Source organism: Neomonachus schauinslandi, chromosome 6, assembly GCF_002201575.2.
Source record: "Neomonachus schauinslandi chromosome 6, ASM220157v2, whole genome shotgun sequence".
In the NCBI taxonomy this organism is placed as follows: Eukaryota; Metazoa; Chordata; class Mammalia; order Carnivora; family Phocidae; genus Neomonachus; species Neomonachus schauinslandi.
Window position 1 is genome coordinate 85385354 of NC_058408.1, and position 22772 is coordinate 85408125.

The 22772-nt window shown below is 44.6% G+C and overlaps 2 protein-coding genes across 5 annotated transcripts in view; one reads left to right on the forward strand and one right to left on the reverse strand.

Annotated features, from left to right (window-relative positions):
• The window catches only part of GNPAT (glyceronephosphate O-acyltransferase), a 33607-nt gene extending 24736 nt beyond the window's left edge, over window positions 1-8871 (reverse strand). For all 3 annotated transcript variants that reach the window (XM_021696121.1, XM_021696123.2, XM_021696122.1), the window contains exons 1-2: window positions 8636-8871; window positions 220-402 (exon numbers count right to left, since the gene is read on the reverse strand). In XM_021696121.1, the coding sequence (XP_021551796.1) occupies window positions 220-402; window positions 8636-8710 (258 nt within the window). In that variant the 5' untranslated portion in view covers window positions 8711-8871. The remainder of the gene's footprint in view (window positions 1-219; window positions 403-8635) is intronic.
• Window positions 8872-8885: 14 nt separating this feature from the next.
• Window positions 8886-22538, forward strand: C6H1orf131 (chromosome 6 C1orf131 homolog). Of its 2 annotated transcripts, XM_021696124.1 has the most exons (7): window positions 8886-9097; window positions 11413-11759; window positions 19432-19488; window positions 20215-20310; window positions 20457-20543; window positions 21110-21162; window positions 22271-22538. In XM_021696124.1, exons 1-7 carry the CDS (start codon window positions 9010-9012, stop codon window positions 22407-22409), a joined length of 867 nt encoding a protein of 288 aa, XP_021551799.1. In that variant the 5' UTR covers window positions 8886-9009; the 3' UTR covers window positions 22410-22538. The 2 variants fall into 2 exon arrangements, with proteins under 2 accessions (XP_021551799.1, XP_021551800.1); XM_021696125.1 differs by lacking the exon at window positions 20215-20310.
• Window positions 22539-22772: the final 234 nt, after the last annotated feature.

The window sequence follows — 22772 nt, forward strand, 5'->3', positions numbered from 1 at the left end:
TAACATAAACAGTTGATTTACAGGTATTTTTGATGTTACATGCATTATAGACTGTATTCTCACAATAAAATAAGCTAGAGAAAGCCTTTTTAAGAAAACTATAAGGAAAACATTTACAGTACTGTATTTACTGAAAAAATATCTATGTATAAGTGGACCTGTGTTGTTTCTTTTTGACAATGAACAAATCTGGTTTTGGTTGAAGAGGGAATCACTTACCTGTTTAATGACATAATGAACTTCTTCAGAATTGAGAACACTAGATTTAATATCACTTGGCTTGCAAGGAGTAATTCCCTTATAGACAAGAGGTGTGTAGCATTTCATTGCAAATTTCAAGTCACTGACATGCTTCCTCTCCTCTAAAATATCTTCAAATTCATCCCATTTTTTGAGCTCCTTCTGTGGGTAAGGCAAACGAAAGAAAGTAATGAACATACTGTAAAGTAAATTAGGACAGATGAGAGACTACACTGGTTAAGGTTTCATCTTTGCCAACATTTTTATGCTAGGACATATGAACAAGAGCACAGTGAACTGATAATAGGTCTTCCTATTCTAAGAAAAGGAAATGTAATGATAGTTGGCATCAAAAAATGGAGATTGAAGTATAATATTTTATTATTTCTGCTTGCTATCTTTGTAAAGCCAGTACCCCTCTGGGAAAGTTAACAAAGATAGCAAAGATTGAGACATTAAGCTCTAGAATCATCTGATCAACTTTACAATCAATTGTATCTGACCAATTTTATCAAGCACATTGATAAATTTGTTTTGTCTGCCTCTTCTACGTAGCTTTAAAAATTAAAGCATACAATAGAAATTCAAAATTATGTCAAATCAAATAAAAATACATGGGTGCAAATAAAAGGAAAATTCAGTTAAGAAAAAAGTGCTCCCATAGAAGCTATTGGTGAGCAGTCTGTCTTGCTCTGACTACTTTCTTACCCCCTTTTGACTCCCTGCAGTTCAGCTTCCATCCAACCAGTCCCTGAAACCGCTGTTTATCAGGCTACCAATGACTACTGAATTGTTAATTCTTAAAATTTTGTTTTTCTGATTATATAAGTAATAATAGTAAAAATGATAATTACAGCTAACATGTACAGTTGTTTCCCAAAGGTCAGGCACTATTCCAAGGCACGCTTCCTTAATACGGGAATGATCCTCCACAATGGGAAAACCAAGGGATGGAGAACCCAAATAACTCACTCAGCGTTCCACTCTGCAAAGGACAGAGGCATGATTCAAACGTGAGCCTTATGGCTTCACAGAACTTGCTCCTAACCTCTATCCTACACTACTCACCATGTTAACTATGGAAAGTTTGGAAACATGGAAACATATAAGTAAACATAAATTGCCCACAATTTTATACCCCAGGAATAACTCTTTACCACTTCCTAGTTTCCTTATTTTTTTTTTTTTCATTCACAGCTACACAAATACATGGCTTTTATTCAAAATGTGGACCATACCAAATATAGTTTATCTTGCCTTTTCAAGTATGTTACAAGCATTTTCCTGTATTAAATATTGTTTTAAAACATTTTAGTGGAGGCCACTTCCTCAAATACTTTTTTTCCCTGGTGACTGAAGGGCTGCGGTTTGGCCTTTACCCTCCTGGAGAAGTGCTGCTGAGATGGCAGGGGTGCCTGGTAATGCATGGCGCCCTTCCATCTACGGGCTGTGATGAGAAGCCAAGAGCCACATCCCTTCTCCTTGGCTATCACGGGTTCTGCCAACACAAGGCTGTCTTCTACCCGCGGTTGGCAGACCCTAGGCACTTCCATCTTTCTTGAATAGACCTGTGCGGGCAGTGGTCAACTTACTGGGGAAAAAAACGCTTAGAGAGTCTGGGGCACTTAAATAGCAATTAGGTCACTTTTACTTCTTTACTGTATCTTAAACGGGTATAGGGTTTTATCAAAAGGATTCTAATAAAATGTTCTAAAGCCAAAAAAAAAATTTTTTTTTCTAATTACCAAAGTGCTGTATGTTCATTATAAAAATCTGGAAAATACAGTAAAGCACACAGAAGAAAATTAAAATCATCTGTTGTCCAATGACCTGGGGCGGGGGGGGGGTGTCCATTTTAGTGAATGCTTTTTTGTCTGGGCAGGTAGACACATTCCCTACCCTGACACACATACATTTTGATTTGCCACCTGATTTTTCCACTTCATGTTATAAACACTTCCCTTTAAGTTTCTTCCACTGTATTATTTTTAATAATGGACATATGAATTATTTTTCATGCACTGCTATTATAAGAAAATGCAACACACATTATGATTTCTTTCGAACTTAATCACTAAACCCTGGTCTCTTTCGAGTCTTCATCTTCCTAGACCTCCCTCCAGCCTGACACCATTCTCAAGGGCTCCCTCCTTTCCCCACCTCCAACCATCCTGAAATTTTCCTACTTTGGTTTTTGATTCATGACTCTTGTCACAGCAGAAGATCCATCTCATTGCTCTAAACCCGCGATTTTCAACCTGAGGGGAAAACTTCCTCCCAAAACTAAAATATGCCTTCTTTCCTCCCACTTCCCTTAATGTTAACATCTCCAACCCTCTTATCTTCATACACTGTGCTGAGTCCTCATACCTACTCAACTGGCTTTAGATACTAATTATACACACTGTTGAATCTCCTGCTCTGTTCTCTTTGCCCATGTGAGCTCCTGATGGACACATTTATCTGCAAACACTTCACCTATGGCCTTTCCCAAACTGAACTCATTTCTCCTCTGCACAATCCTACAACCTGATTATTTCCCAGAAATCTCAACAACTGCCATGCCACATATATCCCTTTTGCCTTACCCTAGACCCCTCCTCCCTCACCCTTACCCACAATCCATCTAATCCTGTCCAGGTGGCCTTTAAGGATGTAGCAGGACTACTCCTCAGTCACAGGTCCAGCCTGTGCACTTTATCACTATAGCCCCCTCACTGGTCTCCTTGCCCCTTTGAATCAACCCTCCATGCTGCCATGTGCTCTTTTCAAAACACAATTCTGACTAAATTGTTCCCTGCTTAAAATACTTCCATGATTCCCACCTCCTTCAGAATTAAGACCTAAGCCACTTGTGGTATCATACAAGGAACTCTATGACCTGGCCTGTCCTTCCCTCTCCAGACTCACTGGCCACCATGCTCAAGGTCTACTCAATAGCAAGTGATTTGCATTTCCCCCAATACAATTCACGGTGGACATGCTCCTGGGCCTTAGCACATGCTCATCTCTGGGCCCCGAAGGTCTTTTTGTTCCTCCCCTTCCTGCTCAGGCATTACTGCAGTGAAAACCCTCCTTGAGCTACCCACAGGGATTTACTCTTTCTCATTAGAATGTCTTTAACAACTACCTACATCTATTAGGGTATGTAGCCATAACCCTGCAATCGTTTGCATGTCTATCTCCCTAAGATGCAATTATCTTGAAGGTGGGAAACACATGTCCTCTTTGTATTTCCCAACATTGAGCTGCGTTTGGAATATAGCATAATTGAATGACTAAATGTTGAAGTAATGGAAAAAGATACAGAGTGTTAAACGGAGAACATGACTAGGCATAATGAGAATATAAACAGAAGAGTATTATGAGTCTCAACATAAAAAGGGCAGCATGTAAAACATGTGAAGTATGCAAACATGAACATTTTTATGCCCACAAAAATAGAGAATATATGTGGGGAAAATCTAACTGCTAGAATTCTGGTGTAAAACTGCAGTCCTTGTAACATACTATACCCCTACTTCTAAGTTTCAAGAACCTTCTCAAATTCCACATTTCTCATTAGTAAAACAATAGACAGTTTATATATAGACTCAGACTTGGTACAATGTAACAAACTATCATAAATTATATAATTTTAGGGATAAAAGTTGACTCAGAGACTTTCCACTTAGTGGTCCTGGGGGTGGAAAGAGAAAAGGATCAGAATCAGCTGGGAAGAGAAATACTATATATACCAATATACGGGCATTTATAAACAGGTTACATATATATATGAATATATAAAATACTTACAAATAAGTATACATACATGTATACACAGAGAGAGAGAGAGAGATGGAGAAAGAGGGAGAGACCCTTCCGCACTGTTCACCTGGAAATACTTAGCCATCAACCACAGCTCCTGTTTACCTCTGTGTACCATTTCCCAACTCTCCCCTCAACCGAGACTGAATTGATCATCTTCTCCTTTGAGACTTGACTGAGCCTTTCCCAACAGCATCTAAAATACTTCATTAACCTGGATTGTTATCTCCCCTACAAGATTATAAACTTCTTGTCTGTGGAGGTAATTGGGGAGATTGGTATCTCCCCTACAAGATTATAAACTTCTTGTCTGCGTCTTATATGTTTTTGTATTCCCTAGTAAGAATTCAATCATTGTAGAATGAAAAAAATAAATTACAGCCACTTCCTGAACTCTGCTGCTGATGGCTCCCCAATATTCACAGGCTAAAGCTCAAACTGCTCCCAATCTGGTCCTAACCTGATGTCTAATCCAGTAGTTTTTAACCCAGGCTGCACATGAGAATAACCTGGGCACTTTAAAAATATGCCCAGGTCCCCCTAGAGATTTTTTTTTTTTAAAGTAGGCTCCACACCCTGAGACCAAGACCTGAGATAAAGAGTCAGACACTTAACAGACTGAGCCATCCAGATGCCCCTAGAGATTCTTGATTAATTTGGTCTGTGAATGGTACCTGGGCATCAGAATGATTTTTAAAAGTACTCCCAGTGATTCCTACACGCAGCTAGGGTTGAGTGTTAACTACTCATTCGTTGGCCTTCCCTAAACCATGATGGAGAAGTATTTACCATCATAAAATAAATATATTTACATGGCCACTTATCTAGGAGCACAATACAAAGAGGAGCCCAAAAAAGAAGGTTTAGGTTATATCCCCCCTTTGTTTCTCTCTCTTACTTTTTATAGCAGCCCCTCCTTATTTGTAGCTAAATTGGCTTCTCCTTGTACCTCCCTTTTGACTGCTCTGGAGGATTCATTCATTCAACAGATAGTTATGGAGAGCCCACAATGTACCAGGCGCTGTTCCACAGGCTGCAAATAAAGCATGAACAAGGCAGACAAAGAATGTGTACTGAAAGAGCCTACACTCCCTTAAGGAAAGACAGACAACAAATAAACAAGTTTACTTAGGCATACTAGCAGTAGCATGCTGATGAGTGTTTATGTGAAAGCCCTAATTTATAGCATTCGTCAACTTCTGTGGCATTTACACTCCCACCGTGGCAGCAGATTTCAAGCTCCCGACATGACCTCACTGAACACAGAGCTGGGGAGAGATGTGTAGTAGCCATGATTACATAGGATTTCCATCTTACAGTATCGTAGACAGAAATAACCTCAAAAGCATAGATAATAGTAAAATCTAGTAAAATAATTAGGAAGTGCTGAGTTTTGAGTATTTGTTACTTTTGTTAACAAAATTTATTTAAATGTAAATTTATAAAACTTAATCTTTAATTTTTAATAATGTCTGTGTTCCAACAATGGGCTCACAAACGTCATGGAAAATTAACAATCAGCTTTGACAGTCAGTACAAGACTACTGTAAGCACAACACTGGAAAAGGAATATAAAGGAAATAGAGTAACGAGGAGTGACTGGAGAGCTACTTTAGATTGAATGGTTGGGTAAGGCCTCTCTGAGAGGGGATATTTGAGCAGCGACCTCAAAAAAAACAGGGGGGGGGCGGGCTGGAGGGGAAAACAGCATGCCACTGAGAGGGAACGGTGAACACTCTTGAGAGACCATGCTTACTGTCTGAGAAACAGAAGACCGGTGTGGTTGAAGCCCAGAGCGCAAGATTAGTAAATTCAGGGAGGTAGCAATTATGAGGTCTTGTAAGATGTTGTAAGGCGTCCAGATTTTTCATTCAGACTTTAACAGGAAGCCATAGCTTGGGTTCTAGGTATACCAGTAATTCTCCAACCCCAGTCTTCTTTTCATTCTGTGGTCTCACTGAAAGACTGCAGGCAGACCTATGGCCTCACATACAATTTACTTGCTGATGTCTGACGAATCCATATATTTAGGCCAGACCTTCCTCTTTTGCTCTGGTACCATATTCCAAACTCTATCTGGATGTCTACCGCACACCTTGTGATGTTATCAGGTCCATAACATAGTAATCCATAAGTTAAAAATCATTAATTTTACCACTGGCATCTCACACTGAACACATCCCAAACTGAAATTATTATATTACCCTGACTAAACCTGTTCCTCTCCCCAGATTTCCTATCAGCAAAAGGCATGAACATCCGCCCACGTGCCAAATCAGACACCTCCATTTCTTTAGCCACGGCATTTCCACTGTCCTAAATATTACACAGGCTCACTGCCATTGCCTCAGGCTTTCATCACTTCTCTGAATTACTACAATGGTGTTCTGCTGCTCTCCACGCTCTGGCATCAGATTCCTTCTCCAATCAGATTCTCCTTCTACAGTCTCTACTCAAGTAAAGGTTATCCACACAAATAACCATTCCAGAAACCTAGTCTTCTTAGACTTTCAAAAATACAAATCTGATCATCCTGAAATGTTCCCTTAGAAAGTTAAGATTTTATCCTTAAGGGTGTGTAAACCTGATACATAAAACCCCCTTAGGAAGTACCTTCTGCCTACATCCCTAGTTTTGTTTCTCACGTCTCCTTTATTCCACCCTTACTACTTGGTTCTCCCAAACATGCAAAGGAGTGGCTTTCTTACATGGATGCCTAGGCCAGTCTTCCTCTCCTCTCTCATCTTCGAGTTACAACTCAAAAACTCAGCTCAGGTGTCACCTTCTCTTAAAAGCCTTCTCTGAAGGTCAGGTGCTCCTTCTTATTCCTCCCACAACATGCTGTGCATGATTCAGTCATTGGCCTTATATCAACTGTAATTGTTCATTGCCATGACTTTCTTTCAAGTCCACAGACACAAGGGGTGGAGCTTTCACTTTCACATCTTGGAAGTTGAGAATGAGTAGGATGCTGTAGGTACTAGTGCTGCAATGTTTGCTGCAATCAAGAGTATCTTAAATATCTCTGAGCACCACTCTCACATTAGATGAAGTATTGCACAGTGTGCAGTGTGGCTGAAATAAGGACAGCCTGAAATAGGAAGAAAAAGTTCAGGTCATCATGAAAAGTAGACTATGCACACAAGAGTAGTGAGGGTTCTGTCCAGCTTCAGAAGCAGAAAAAGCTCACATACAATTGCTTTAATTTTTCATGTGAACAAGTCGGCAAAAGTGTTATCATGAAAGAACCAGTGGTAAACGGGGACGTAAAAAAACCAACTCTTCCCTTTAATACACAGGTGCAAAGCTGTAGTCAACTCACAAACCGGTTTAGGGCTGAAAAAGCTACCTATGGCGAGTCAGACGTACTAAGCAACCTGCTTCCCCACAGTTGGCTCTGGAATAGCAGAATCAGAAAATGAGGTCAAAGACAGTTCTACCACAGAGTTGTGGGGTGAGAAGGTCAATGAGGAGAGAGGTTAAAGTAATAACCCTCACAGAAGTGGACAGTTGACAGCAATTATAAGCCCAGAGCTCTCCCCATCGAGGAAACAAGCTGACACACCAGTATTCTTTGGAACATAGAGAAACTTCTGTTTCCTCGATATATAGCCCTATATATATATCGCTTCTCTTTTGAAACTGAGTTTTTTGTTTATCTTGTTTTGTCTTTTCCCTGTAATGACCTTCCGACACACATTAACATTAAAGTCAGAAACTGGCGCTAGCCTGCAGGACACAGTAACATGCTCTTAAAATGCATTCTTTTATTTCCTTGTAAAGTAGATAAAAATTAATTTAGTGGTTAAAAAAATATATATCCGTTGCCCCAGAATTGTGCAATCCTGAGAACTACAAAGGGTTCACCTCATAATTTCTTCACATAAATTGCGAGTGACCAACATTGTGGTGGCAAAAAAGATCAGTTAAAATCAGGAGAGGGAGGAGGGGCCTGGGGGTTGGAAGGCAAGTTGGGAGAGGCTGGGTGGCATTAGTTGTCTTCCAAAATGACTTCTGCAAAAAAAGTAAGCATGGAAGACAAAACGCAATAAAAATTTCCAGAAGTTCCAAATCTTCCTAGATTAAAAACTTTACGTCTTACAAACTATGCCCACATACAAGCCAAGTACTTTTCTTCCAGGAACATCACGGCAGCAAAAGGGCAGGGTGGGGAGCCGCATGCGGGATGTATCTCAGGCCGGGTCAGACCCGCAGGTTTCTCCGGTTTAATAAAAATTTCAGGTAGCCCTGGCTAGAGACGGAGATCCAATTCTCACGCCTCATTCCTGTATCAGGGGCTTTCTGAAGGCCCCGTGCCTGGTGGAGGGAACGAGAAGGAACGAGAAGGAACGAGTGGAAAGGAACCAGAGGAACCATCAGCCATAGAAACTTCTAAAAGCACACACACATTTACACACGCAGCAATACACCGTTGCCTTGGAAACCAAGTCAACCACCTACCCCCTCCTCGGCGGCCCCGGGACCCACTCTTTTGGGCCAGGGGTCGTGGCCGGTGGGAGGCCGGGACCGAGCGGGTGGGGTCCTCTCTCGCGGCCCCGCCCCGGGCCTCGTTCCCCTGGGCGCCTACCGAGTAGAGGAGCACGACAGCGCCGGGACTGGCGGAGCCGACGGAGAAAGAGTTAGATGAACTGGAAGAATCCATGGTGCGGCTGCCGTCCCGGGCGGGGCCTGAAATTCTTTGCTAAGCGGTGGTGATGCTGCTGCTGGAGGCGGTTCTTCCGCGCTGGGCGGCCCGACCTCGCCTAGGGCGGCGGCACCCTCTGCTGCCGCTCCACAGGACCCCGGGCGCCGCCATCTTAACCAGGACGGAAGCCGCGCCGGGACCTGCGACGCGCGCGCGCTCACCGCGTCGGAACTCGGAAGTGTGGGTGCCGCGAGTCCGAAATTCCCGCGGGCTCTCGGCGGTACCGCGGTGGCACACACACACACCTCCCCCCCCCGATGGCCCAGGAGCAGGGGTTGGGGTCCCGCGCGCCTCCCGGCTCTCAGACGCTCCTGGACGCCCTGCTCCGGAACCTCTACGATTTTGGTGAGTGCGGGGCCTCGGAGCCCACGTGGAGAGCGGGCTGGCAGCTGAGGTCAGCTGTGCCTTCGGAACTAGGCCGCCCTCGGCTCTCGGTTCTTGCACGTGGAGCACCCCTCAGCTCGTCCGACCTGGTTCTCATGATGGGTCCAGCACACACCTCCGGCAGAGTTCTCCTCCCCCTCGCCCCACGATCGGGCTCTGTTGTTGTTCTTCACGGATCAAGCCTCCCAAATCGTCCCTGAGTGCGGGCACCAACCTAGTTGGCTTGTCGTAAGCAGCGAGGCTTTCAGGCTTACAGGGTGTGATGCACACAGGACCTTGGGCTCTCGAAAATAGCCCACCCTTTCGCGATTCGCGGCCCTCTGGGAAGCCCGCTTCCCCCACACCACCTTCCCAGCCCCGCGTGACCCTGGTGCGTTGGTACCACCTTGTCACCGTAGAGCCCCGACCTTCAGTGTGTTCCAACCCCCGCGGACTTCAGAGAACGTTTTCACGTGAAGCTTTTCTCAGCCTTTTCATCCACTAAGTTGGCCACCCTCTCCTTCTATCTTCCTTGGGGAAAAGGAAATAAAAACGGTTATTCAAGATTGGGAACCGTCTGGCACCTTAGTAGGAAGACAGTTCCACACACTCCGAAGAATTTGCTCCAGGTGAGGTGACATCCCTTGTTCAGGCAAGAGATAGCCTAGGCATAAGTGTTTTTAAGGAGCAAACATTTCTTAAATTTGTAAGGTGCTGTTGCAAAAGCTATTGTAGTTTGGAGCCATTGCTCAAAATTCTAAGCTCACTTACACAGTAAAAATAACAGCTAAAAAGTATAGAGAATTTGCCATATAGTCCATGTCTTTCATGTATTTACTCATTTAATCTTCGCTTCCTGGTGAAATACATACTGTCATTAATCCCATTTATTACAAATGTAGAAACAAGTATTAGGGGTTAAAGAAGGTATTGAAGTTCACCTAGCAATTAATTTGCAGAGCCTGGGTTCCAATCCCCAGACTCTCTAGCCCCTGTCCCTCCCCTTGTATTGACTTGTCCTATGGACACAACATCTCTGTGCCCTTGGGAATATCGGAGGACAGAGAAGACTTAGTCTCTGGCCTTGAGAAGTTTAAAAACTAGAGGAAAAGACAATTCTGCCAAATCCTAAATATAGTTTATGTTAGCACAGGCTTGAAATTATGCGAGGCGCTCTGAAGGCTTGGGCTGTAACTACCCATTTTTAGGTGCCCAATGCCAAAGTTTAGTTGACCCTTAATATTAAGTGAACATAAATGATCAGCCAATGTTTAGAGAGTGCTGTGATACTTGCACTGTAGCTGAGTAATGAGGTCAGAACCTTCAGGTGACTGGTCAGAATTGAACAGGTAAAACAAAGAGGAGATACGGGGATTTCGTAGAAAATAAATGTGTTCAAATTGAGTCGGTTGTCGTAGGTTCATCTTTCATAATTCATAACTGAAAAAAAATAGGCAGACTATGATACCCACCTGTAACCCTAGAGAGTGTTAAAAAAAACAAAACACGGGGTGCCTGGCTGGCTCAGTCGGTAAGCGTCTGCCTTCGGCTCAGGTCATGGTCCCAGGATCCTGGGATCGAGCCCCGCATCGGGCTCCCTGCTCGGCGGGAGGCCTGTTTCTCCCTCTCCCACTCCCCCTGCTTGTGTTCCTGCTCTCGCTATCTCTCTCTGTCAAATAAATAAAATCTTTAAAACAAAAAAAAAACCCAAAACACCAGCTGCAGCGGCAGACATTTTTAGCACAAAGTGAGAACCAACTGGGATTACCAGGGGACTATTGCCTTGAGGTCGCTGTTAGTATGGACTGAGGTGAGGGCTGAAGTAATTGTGCCATGAGTCAAAGACATGAATACAGTTAGTATTCTAGCAAAAGATGTTGCATCTTGGATTCTACAAATTGTGCAAATACAACAAACCATAAGAGACTCAATCATAGGAAACAAACTGAGGGTTGCTGGAGGGGAGGGAGGTGAAGGGATGGGGTAACTGGGTGATGGGCATTAAGGAGGGCATGTGATGGAATGAGCACTGGGTATTATATGAGACTGATGAATCACAGGCCTGTACCTCTGAAACCAATAATACATTATATGTTAATTAATTCAATTAAAATTAAATAAATAAAAATACCCCCCCAAAATTGTGCAAATACAACCCCATTTGAAGAAAAAGAAATCTTTTGTTTCTTTGTTATTTCTGGGTGTTGATAGCCGTGGCGTACGTACAAGCGCATTCACATGATTTGACGATTTGATAAAACCAAAGATATTTTTCCGCTGTGTGTTTGAACAAACAGGAGAGACAGAAGATGAAGCAGAACAGAAAAGGATCAGAAAGAGAGGAGAAAACAAGAAGAGAGGTGCCGGGGCTCCGGTGGCTGTGGCAACAGAGCCAGCTCCCCTACCAGGTTCTCTTGTAAGAGGCCAAAGGAAGAGTGCCTCCAGCTTCTTCAGGGAACTCCGCGAAGAGCTGCAGTGTGCACCTGCCGTGTCCCCCGCTGGTTCCCCTTTGGGACCAGGAGTCCCTAGTGCTGCAGTATCTCCCTCAACCCTGAAGAACAGCAGGGAGCCAGTAGAAGTGATAGAATTTCACAGCGGAAATAAGAAAAGAAAAGAGAAGCTGGATCAAGATGAGGACACACAGGTAATGAGTTGGTTAGTTTATATGTATATGGTGAAAACCCTGATATTGCAGTTTTAGAGAAGTATCTTTTCTTTCTTTCTTTCTTTTTTTTTTTTTTAAATTTGGGCACCTGGGTGGCTCAGTCAGATCATGGCTCAAGTCATGATCTCAGGGTCCTGAGATTGAGCCCCGTGTCGGGCTTCCTGCTCAGCGGCGAGTCTGCTTCTCCCTCTCCCTTTGCCCCTCCCCCTGCTTGTGCTTTCTCTCTCTCTCTCTCAAATAAATAAATAAACAAACAAATAAATAAAATTGTTTAAAAAAAGACTTTATAAAAAAATATATATGTATATGTAAAAGTTTTTATTCATTTAAGTAATCTTACACCCAACGTGGGGCTTGAACTCATGACCCCAAGATCAAGAGTTGCAGGCTGTACTGACTAAGCCAGCCAGGCTCCCCTAGATGAGTATCTTTATAGACCGTGTCAGGGATCCCCAAGACCACCCTCTGGCTTGAGGATTTGCTAAGAGCACTCACAGGACTCAACACTCAGCATGTAGTCACCATCGTGGTTACAAATTACTACAGCAAAAGGATACAGAGTAAAACCAGTGAAGGGAAAGGGTGCATGGGGTGAGGTCTGGAGGAAACCAGGTGTCAGTGTCTAGATGTCCCCTCCCAGTGGAGTTGCATGGGTTGCGTTGCGTTTCCCCAGCAGTGATGTGTGACGGCATGTGGGAAGTGTTGCCAACCAGGGAATTTCACCCCAGCCTGGGTGTCCAGGGTTTTTATTGGAGATCACTTATGTAGACATGCAGACTGACCTTAGTTATTGAAGCTCGAGGTCCCCAGGAAAAAAGTAGGTATTCACCATAAATCACATTTTTAGTATAAATAATCTGGGCAAACTTGGTGTGGCTTGGCTCAAGGCCTTGGGTATGCAAAAGCACTCTTATCAGTCAGCTCCCAGGAACCAGCCAACTTCCTTAGGAATGTGCAGAGTTTGAGAAAGAAACGCAAGCCTGCTGAGTGGACCCTTTCATGCTGATAAGCCTTCTGCTTGATGGTGCTCAGAAAAGTCAGTCATTCAACAACTATTTCTGGCTGCAAGGCACTGGGATACAGCATTGAACAAAAGAGATAAAACTGCTTTTTCTCAAGGAACTTAACGTTCTGAGGGAAAGCAGTTGGATTTCACTGAGGAGTAATCTCTCCCAGACTGAATTTGTAAGGCTCCCTCAAAATTCAGTCGAGGAGAGAGGTGTAGTTGCTTATCCAACTTCCCACAAGGATATTATGGTTTTGTCAAATTCATTGCAAAAATCCACATACTCTATTTCTGTTGCATTCCTCATGTCCTGTAAACTTTCATCTATCATCAAAGGAAAGGGGGATTTATTAGTTTCCTAGGGGGCTGCTGGGCAGAAATTTGTTCTCTGGCCAGAAAGGCAAAAATCAAGGTGTTAGCTGGGCACATTCGCCTCCAAAAGGGAATCCTTCCTTTCTTCTTCCAGCTTCTGGTGACTCTAAGCAATCCTTGACTCGTGGCTGCATCACCCTCCACTCTGCCTCCATCTGCACATGGCCCTCTCTGTCTGAGTCTCAAATCCCCTCTGCCTTTCTCGTAGCCAGTGACAGTTGTTATTGGGTTTAGAGCCCACCCGAAATCTAGGATGGGTCTCGTCATGAGGTCCTTAACTTAATTACACTACAAAGCCCCTTTTTCCAAATAAGATCCATTCGTTGATTCTGGGTATTAGAACATGGACATATCTTTTTTTGGAGACCACAATTCAACCCACTTCAAAGACAGTCGGGCTTGTATCGTTCTTGGTGAACGTGTGTAAGCATGTCCTGGCATCCAGTGCTTACCACGTCTTTTTTATGGTTTAAAAAAACCAGCTGTGTCATCTTTCCTAGCATTGAGGTAGCTCTTCATGTCATGCTCACCAGTGTGTCTTCCTCAAAGACTAATAGCACTTTTTGTAATCATCTACCTTTATTTTAGGATTCTAGGTCAGTTTCCAACTCATACTCCAAATATTAGGGCACCAGGAGCTGTTATAGGCAGGCCAGGAAGCGGATTTCCTTGGCCCTTCAGCTGGCCAGAGTCCCCACGCTGGCTAGCCAGGGAAGCTTATGGTGGTCAGTATTACCACAGTGAACCCTCGTGCACCTTACAAATACTAGTATCTTCTGTGTGTGCCCTGCAATGAAAAGGGTTGGACACTGCTTTGCATTATATATAATTCTGCGTTTGGAGAAGCTGACTAACAAAGCATGTGAGTACCCTCATTTCCTCAGGTGTCTGGGTCTTCTGTTTCCTCTTACACTCATTGGGTTCTTTCTAGAATGGGAAGTTTTCTAATAGAAAGGACAAAAGTGTTGGCATTGAATGAGTGCATTTCTCTGTCTCTTACTAATAGAGCATCTGCTGCCGGCTGTTGGATTCTTTTTCTTCCCATTCCGTTTGATCCCTTTTTCATTGTAGTTGGCTTTTCTTGTGAACCTCAGCTCATCCGACATTTTGGATTTTCTGACCTTAATGAAATTTTTCAGTCGTCTTTGGCGTTCTGCCCTTTCCTCCTTTTTAAAATGTATCCTTTGAGCACGTGAATGTGTCTGGCTGAGACAGAAAATGAACACAAAACACAAACGCCTGTAAACCCAGAGGGCTTGGAAAGCTGGGTTGGTGACCATGTGGAGGTGCTTGGAGAGTGACATGTTCAGAGAGGACATGAAAGTGCCTCGTCCTGTCCCACATACCTTACCCTATGCATCCCCCCATCTGCCTCTTCCTGAGTTATATCCTTTGATAATCAGCCAGTGATCTGGTAAGTGAGATGGCTTTGAGTTCTGTGAGCCACTCCAGCAAACTAATCGAAGCCAAAGAGGGGGTTCAGGGAACTGCCAATCTGTAGGTGGTTAGAAGCACGCACAGGTGACAACGTGGGCTTGCAGCTGGTGAATGAAGTGGGTGGCAGTCTTGTAGGACTGAGCCCTTAACCTGTGCAATCTGATGCCATCTCCAGGTAGAGAGCGTCACAACTGAATTGAATTGTAGCAGGTGGGGGAGCATTGCTTGTTGGCTATGTGGGAAAACCCTCCCCTGACATCACCCCATTTCGTGGATTAATCAGGGAACTTGGCCACCATTTATATAACATTTTACCCATTCCAGCTGTCTAACCTACCAATGGACTTCCTAATCCTATGCCTTTTATGAAGCAGTGACTGTAGAAGTAGTTTGACAGGCAATAGTAGGTAACAGATCATTTCTGCACTTACTCATTTATTCCACAAATAACTGGGTGCCTACTATTCGCCAGACCCTGGAGATCTAACAGCGAACGAGATATAGTCCTCTGCCCTCATAGAGTATACAGTCTACTGCTGGAGTCAGACAAATCCCAAATAAATTAATAATGTAATTAAAAAGAGTTTTAAAGGGTGCCTGGGTGGTTCAGTTGGTTTAGCGTCTGCCTTCGGCTCAGGTCATGATCTCAGGGTTCTGGGATCGAGCCCCGCATCAGGCTCCCTGCTCAGCTGGGAGCCTCCATGCTGGCACTCTCTCTCTCTCTCTCTCTCTTTTCCTCTCTCTCTCTCTCTCAAACAAATAAAATCTTTAAAAAAAGTTTTAAACCCTCTGAGGGAAAGAAGTAGGGTCTTGAGAGTAAGAGGCAGGATGTCCTTTTGGTAGAGTGGGCAGGCAGTCTCAGGAGGCGGTGACATGAGGCTCTGCCAAAGCTGGCCAGTGAAGGGAGCTGGAAGGGTAATGTCCTGGGTGTGAGAAGGCTAGAGGGGCTCTGGAAGCTGGAAGCCTAGTGGAATTGGACAGACGCGAGAAGAAGATGAGCTGTGGTGCAGGGCCAGGCCAAGGCCAGCCCTTGCAGGTCTTGCAGGCAGTGGTCAGGCCTTTGAAATTTAAAGTACATGGAGAGCCCCCAGAGAGTTTTAAGGGCATGAGGTGATGTGACTTACTCAGGCCCCTGCATAGTAAATAGATTATAGGTAAGCAATGGCAAGAGGGCTGTGGGGGCTGAGTTAGGAGTTTATTGCAGTGGTCCTGGGTCAGGATGGAGTGACCTGGACTTGGGATTGGAGGAATGAGTGGGTGAACTGCTCTTTAATGAGTGCAAGGCTGCCTTTGAGGAAGAATGAAAGCACCAGGTGTGGCTGAACATGATCCAAGTGTTGCTTGGCTGGTATGTCTTATCAGTATTTTCTCCACCGTTAGCATCATCTGTGTCCTGAACCTTAGCCTCCTTTGTGGCCTCCATAGAAAAGAGATAAGAAAGACATAATAGTAATAATAGAACAGTGGACTCTAGATCCGAAGGGGCTCTTGGCTTCTGCGGCCTGGGCACAGGTACGTGCAGACTAGCAAATCACTATAATACCTAAGATTTACGGGTGCTTGCTACATACCACAAGCGATTACTTCTGTTCACTAATTCATTAATTATCTCACTGAATCCTCACAATTCATGTGCCCTGTCTTCATTTGACAGAAGAAATTGCTGCCTAGAGAGGTTAAGATAACTTGCCCGTGTTTAAACAGTCAGCCGCCCCCTATCTGCGGTTCCAGAACCCCAGAGCTTTGGAAATCACAGTTTTGTTTTGTTTTGTTTTGTTTTGAAGCTTGGTGCAGATTTATTTGGCAGCAAAACCTGATCTGAACTCCTATGAGGCTTAGGAATTATTTTTGTCTGTTCCATTCGGCATGAAGATTCATAGATATTGTGGCAGAAATATGAATGTATTTAATTACGGGTTACTGTCTTGGCCCCCACTGGAAATGGTATATTATATTTAGCATATTCACAGTATTACCTTTCTAAAATGTCAAAGCCTCTGAATTTTCTAAGGATTCCACAGAAAGGACTGTGGATGTAAAGTAAGAACCAGAGTTCAGGTTCATACCCCAGGCTTTCTGGCTTGAAAGCTGCTCCACCAGAGTGAGAGAGAGAGAGAGAGAGAGCAGATTAGGTTAGGCTTGTCATCCTTTGATTAACACAAGTGCGCGGACCCAGCGTCTTCACTAGGTAGAAAGACCTGTCCCCGTGTTACTGCCGCAGGTTCTTACTGCCCTCATAATCTCTGCAATATCTAGTAACTCCCTAGGGCGCAACCCCGAAGTCCTCCACACTCCAGGGCACCCTTTACCTTTGTTCCACACCCCTGTTCTTTAGTAAATCCAGTGCTGGTTAAAAAGAGAGTGTTTATTTACCCAACGACTCTCTCATTGGACAGAGGTTGGGAGGTAACTAGTAGAATAAAAGAATCTAACCAGTGCAGCAGAAAATAGCCGTGGTCGGCAAGTAAGCCCATGGATGCATTCACTGAGCCTGGGGGACTGCCGGCCTTTATCAACCGCACCCCCAAACTCTTCCTTCCTTCGTTTTATAGCTTTCTTCTTTCTTCGGAGCCTAACATGCAGGTTCTCAAAATCCACAAACATTTCTCTTTCCTGTGTGTGGGACAGTAAAGCTTTACTGGTCAGGATAGATTAGGCTGTGGTTTGGTAACATAGTCCCTACATTTCAGTGGTTTGAAGGCAAAAGTTAATTATTTTTACATATCCATCAGGCTTGGCAAGGACAGTGTGTGCCGCTCCACAGCGTCCTCATTCTAGGGACCCAGGATAATAGGGGCTCCACCATCTGGAAGGCTCTTCATTGCTTTGGTGAAGGAGGGGAATCGATGAATGGCTCTTAGAGGTTCCTTGTGGAAGGGGCATACTTCCCCTCTGCTCACATTGCTTTGACCAAAGAAAGTCACGTAGCCCCTGTCTAACTTCAGGTAGGCAGCGAAGCCTAGAAGCAGGGGAGCACCCAGTGTTCCCTGCAGGTAGTAAGCCTCCTGTTGCAGTGAGCACCAGGGGAGAGCAGACAGGGAGAACCACTGATGGTTTCTACATCAGGCAATATATGATGGATACTGGACTGAAAAGTCTTTAAAGCTGTGAATAGAAGTTAGATATTGGTGGGGTCATGGGTATGGACTTAGCATCACAAAATAGTGAGCTAAGAATTATTTGCTTTTAATGTAAACAAGGATCTAGAATCCAGACCTTTTCTCAAACACATCGAGAGCTGTAAAGCTGAGCTATTTCTGGCGAAACGTTAACGGAGGGCTTGGGAACGGCAAGATATATACATCCCACCGGACCTGCCACCCAGGCCCGCCCAGCCCCTGGCCCAGGTGTCCCCACAGCCAGGATGAGCTGAGGCCTGCGTGCAGGGACTGGGGTATTCTGTGGGGCTGGCGTTGGGGAAAGCAGGGACGTCAGAGGCCATGCCCCTCTCCTCTGTGGGTCACTTTCGCCCCATGGTAGCATGGGTATACTGCTCCCGTTGGGAGGCGAGACCAGGAGACCTGTAGAGTGCTGTGATTACCGCGCCTCTCAGCATGGTGTAGGGCAGGGCACTGCGCTGTCCCCACACAGTGCCCCCTGCTGAGCAGGATGGGCAGGAGGTCCTACCCTGGCGAGCAGCCGGCTGGCCATCTCTCCACCGTTGTCCTGTGGGGGAGAAGGGTGCCTTCTCTAGAGGTTTCACAGCTTGTAGGGCCCGCTTCCTGTTGGTTCAGATTTGGTGGCTGGGGTTGAGTAGTGACCGCTGCTGTTAGCCAGATGTGACAGTACATTTCTTTAAAATCTCAAGCTTCTGGTCAGTTCTGTGGGCTGGTAACCATAGCTAGTGGCTGTATCCATGTAAAGAGTCTCATGCTTTGAGGGCATTTGCAGCATCATTATTTTCTATTGGGAATTATAAACCAAATCTCAATTTCTAGAAATGTGATGCTCCTGAAAGAAATATTTAGTTAAGAGAGTTTTGTTAGCCATTATTTTAATGGCTGGATGGGAAGAAAAAGGGAGAGAAAGAGTTATTTAAATATAATGCTTAGGGGCGCCTGGGTGGCTCAGTCAGTTAAGTGTCTGACTCTTGATATCTGCTCAGGTCATGATCTCAGGGTCATGAGATTGAGCCCCACTCCGGGCTCCACGCCCAGCGTGGAGCCTGCTGAAGATTCTCTCTCTCTTTCTCTCTCTCTCCCTCTGCCCCACCCCCCTGCTCATGCACACACTTTCTCTCTTCGAAAAATAAAAATAAAAAATATATAATGTTTACCCTCCAGAATCCCTGCTCCCTCACCCTCTTCTAAACCCCCTACTGAACAGAATCTTCTGCATGCGGTTTATGAGAGACAGACATTGGTCTCTCTTATCATCTTTTTTATTTTTGTATTTTTAAAAAAAATTCTCATCCTTAAGCTTTGAGGCCTTGACATTTTTTTTCTCCATTTTTCTTCCATTAAGACTTTCGTGCAACTTGCTTGTGTTATCATTTGATATTTAGGCATCTGGGCCAGTTTCAAGGCTTTTTAAAACAGGACTACTCTGGGGGCACCTGGGTGGCTCAGTCTGCCTTCAGCTTGGGTCATGGTCCCAGGGTCCTGGGATCGAGCCCCGCATCAGGCTCTCTGCTCAGCGGGAAGCCTGCTTCTCCCTCCCCCTCTGCCTGACACTCCCCCTGCTTGTGCTCTCTCTCTCTGTCAAATAAATAAAATCTTAAAAAATAATAATAAAAAAATGTCTTCATTTGTATAAAAGAAATGATTACTCTGTTGGTGACAAATACTGCAATGATGCAGTAACAGATGATCTTAATAAGAATTCTTTTCTTTTCAGACCAAAACTAGTATCCCTGAGAAAGATGTGGATAGACAAGAATTTAACCTAGAGAAGGTATGTGTTTTGAAACTGTTCAATTTTTTCAGCTTTCTAATACCGGAAAAAAAAAAAAAAAGCTTCTATGTCCAGTGGTTGAAATAATGGTTAAGCAAATCCCACTGCATTCAGGTGATAAATATCAGGCTATCATTTAAAACACGCTGGTTTGTGGCCACAGTGCCCACGATGCAGAGGTAAGTAGAAAAGCAGGGAGGGATGTGTGTATTCTGCGGTTGTAACTAGGTTTTTAAAGTGCATGATAAAAAAGACAGGAGGAGATAATTCAACTGCTAAGGGTGGGTATTGGTGACTTTTTCTCTTCCTCTGCAGCATCTTTTAAAAAAACACACACGGATTTATGTTTGAAGCTGCTATGAGAAATGGTTTCTCAGTGTGAGTAAGAGGTGTTCGGAGAGGTACTTTTAAGTGGAAATTCTTGCCCGGAAGGGCTTGTTTCAGAGACAATCCAAGTATGCAGAGCCCTGCATTTAATCCTAATTCTGTTGCTCATTTGTGTGCTGGTAAGTCTTTGCTTCAACTGTCAAAAATTCAACATGGGAGAATGAGTGTTGTAAGGTTATGGTAAGAAATTATGTAAGACCTCCACAAAGCTCTGTAAACCACAGCACGACAGACTTCTCACTACAGCCCATCGTGTCAGGTGTGGGCTACTCCTAGGGATAGATCTCTTCTCTGGAGTCTCTGGAATGCACGTGGGCTCATTCCACTCTGCGTCTACAGGCTCGCTTGGAAGTGCACCGGTTTGGGATCAGGGGTTATGGAAAAGGGAAGGAACGAATCCTGGAACGGGAACGTGCCGTCATGCTGGGTGCTAAGGTGAGGGGCTGCTTCTGTCTTCCATCAACAGGATACATACAGGAAAGGGGAGAGCCCAGGGCAAGGCAGGGCAGGGGGCACTAGGAGATCCTTGCAAAATAAAAAATGATATCTCTTGGTTTTTTTTTTTCCCCCTTGCATTTCAGCCTCCCAAAAACAGTTACGTGAATTACAAGGTGTTGCAGGAGCAAATCAAAGAAAAGAAGACAGCAAAAGAAGAAGAAAAGAGAACGGTATGAGTAATAGCCCTTTTGTTACTAAGCTAGAAGGGAAGGTGGCTGTGATTGGCCACAGTGGAGTGCTGGACCTGCTACTTGGGAGGCAGTGTAGACCGCAGTAAGATGGAGAGTGACATGATCGTTCTCTCCACCTGTTCAGGTCAGCTTCATTTGCAGCACCAGCCAGGGAAGCTGGCGTATTCACGTGAGAGGTTTGCTTTGAAATAGCAAGTTCCTGCTCAGGTCACATCAGCTACTGTGATCTTTTTCCCATGTTGCGTTTTACGTTGTACAGAACACAAGGGCCTCTGACAAACCACAGAGGGGTACATGCTGTGCTCCTTCCCTTTCCCCTAAAATGGAAGATGGAACGTTTCTCCTGTCAGTCTTTTCTGGAACGACCTTTCATGCTCTTGAAAGAGTTTCAGGATGAAACCGAGTGTATGTTTAATATTGCCTGCTTGAGAAAAAGTTGAAAAGTAAATGGTATCTCACTGGCTTTTGAACACAAACCTCTAGTCTGTTTTTGAATCTCCATTATCCATTACTGACTCATATAATATCTTAAATTCTGAAATCAGGCCCAGGACACAGATATTTTCAAGAAAAAGAAGAGGAGAGGGCAGGAAGACAGGTGAGTGACATCCTCAGGTACTGGGGTGGAGTGATCTGGATAAACCTATTGATTAGTTCTGAAGATGACATCCTGAGTATACGGGGTGTTTCTAGCCTGTTAGAGTGCTTCGCTGTCCCTCCTGCATTCTGAGCAAGTCCCAGGAGGGGAAGACACAGGAAGACGTTGTCCCAGATAGAACAGCTCCCTCAGAACTGAATCAGGAATCTTCTCTAGGCTCCCATTTCCAAAGATCAGACAGCTCAAGTGACTCGTGGAGAAACCGAGATTCCCATTCCCAACCCCGCTAAGAGCCTGCCCACGTGGCAGCACAGTCTGGGGCTGAGTCCTGTTCACTGACCCACCACAGGAAGCAGAGCACCATGGTCCGAGGAACGGAGCATTGATTCTGTTGCTTCGTGCTAGTTTCTTAGCTTTTGTTCAAAAATGCCTTTTCTCGCTCCTTGAATTACTGTTTCAAAATTGACTTCTTTCGTCTTAAGCTTTTGCTTGGACTCCTAGTGAGCTTGCACACAGGTGGTCATTTGTCCTGGCCACATATGTCTGTCTGTCTGAGGGTCCCCTGCGTGCCAGGCATGTAGGTGTCTTAGGTGTCAGGTGTTGAGGATTCAGCCATGATCGCACGGGGTGCCGGGGGTGGGGTGGGGGGTGGTTAGTACCTGCCTTTGAGGAGCTTACATTGTAGTGAGGGAGACACCCCGAAACATACAAACAGCTAAGCAAGGGATGTCAGGTGCTGGCACGTTCTGTGAAGAGGTTGCAATAAAGCATTAAAAAAGAAAATCCCTGGGGGTGGGGGGCCGGGATGTCATTCTAGGGAAGGTGACCTCCAAATTGAGAACTGAGTGAAGAAGGAACAGCCTGGAAGGATCTGTAGCAGAACATTCCGCATAGAAGAAGCCAGTGCAAAGGCCCTGAGACAGGAAGGCAGCTGGCCTGTTTTAGGGACCACAGGAAGGCGGGTGGTCGTTGAGGTAGGGCGGTGGAGGATGGTGTGCACAGAGGACCCCAGGGGTTTGCAGGAGCAGACCACGGTCACCTGGTTGATGGTGCTGCCATCCCTCTTCATAAGCTTAACTCTGGTACCTTTCTTTCCCTTTCACTGCAGGAAATCCAAAAAGAAGAAATCAGCTCCCAGTATTTTGTCCAGTGGACGGATCGGGCAGGTTGGAAGATTCAAAAATGGGACACTGATTCTGAGCCAGGTTGATATCAAGAAAATAAATTCCACCCGAGTGGCTAAGTGAAGTCCTTCGTAAAATAGAGGAACAGGAAAGTGCCACTGCATTGCAACTGGACCCCTACATGACTTCCAGATTATTCTTATTTATTTTATAATTCATAGACTGCTTTTCTATTTTTAGAGAAAAAAACATCAGATAGAAATAAAAAAATTTGTAGTTTCTGAAGCGTCTGTTTTACGGTGATGAGCGTATGGTGGGAAGGGCCAGCTGCACTGGGAGTATAAAGCAGACCTATTGAAAAGGATGCTTAATCTTGTCCAGTGAGAGTTACACTAGAATCGCTTTCCCTGGTGTTTTGTGCATTTGCTTGTGATGGGGTTTTTCATAAACTTAATAATTTATTGATTTGTAAATGCTAATAATTAG

Bases quoted from the DNA above. Each gene is read 5' to 3' on its own strand.
- C6H1orf131 (XM_021696124.1), top strand. From the start codon at position 9,010: ATGGCCCAGGAGCAGGGGTTGGGGTCCCGCGCGCCTCCCGGCTCTCAG. The intron at 11,760-19,431 runs GTAATGAGTTGG...TTTTCTTTTCAG, and splicing joins ATCAAGATGAGGACACACAG to ACCAAAACTAGTATCCCTGA. The intron at 19,489-20,214 runs GTATGTGTTTTG...CTGCGTCTACAG, and splicing joins AAGAATTTAACCTAGAGAAG to GCTCGCTTGGAAGTGCACCG.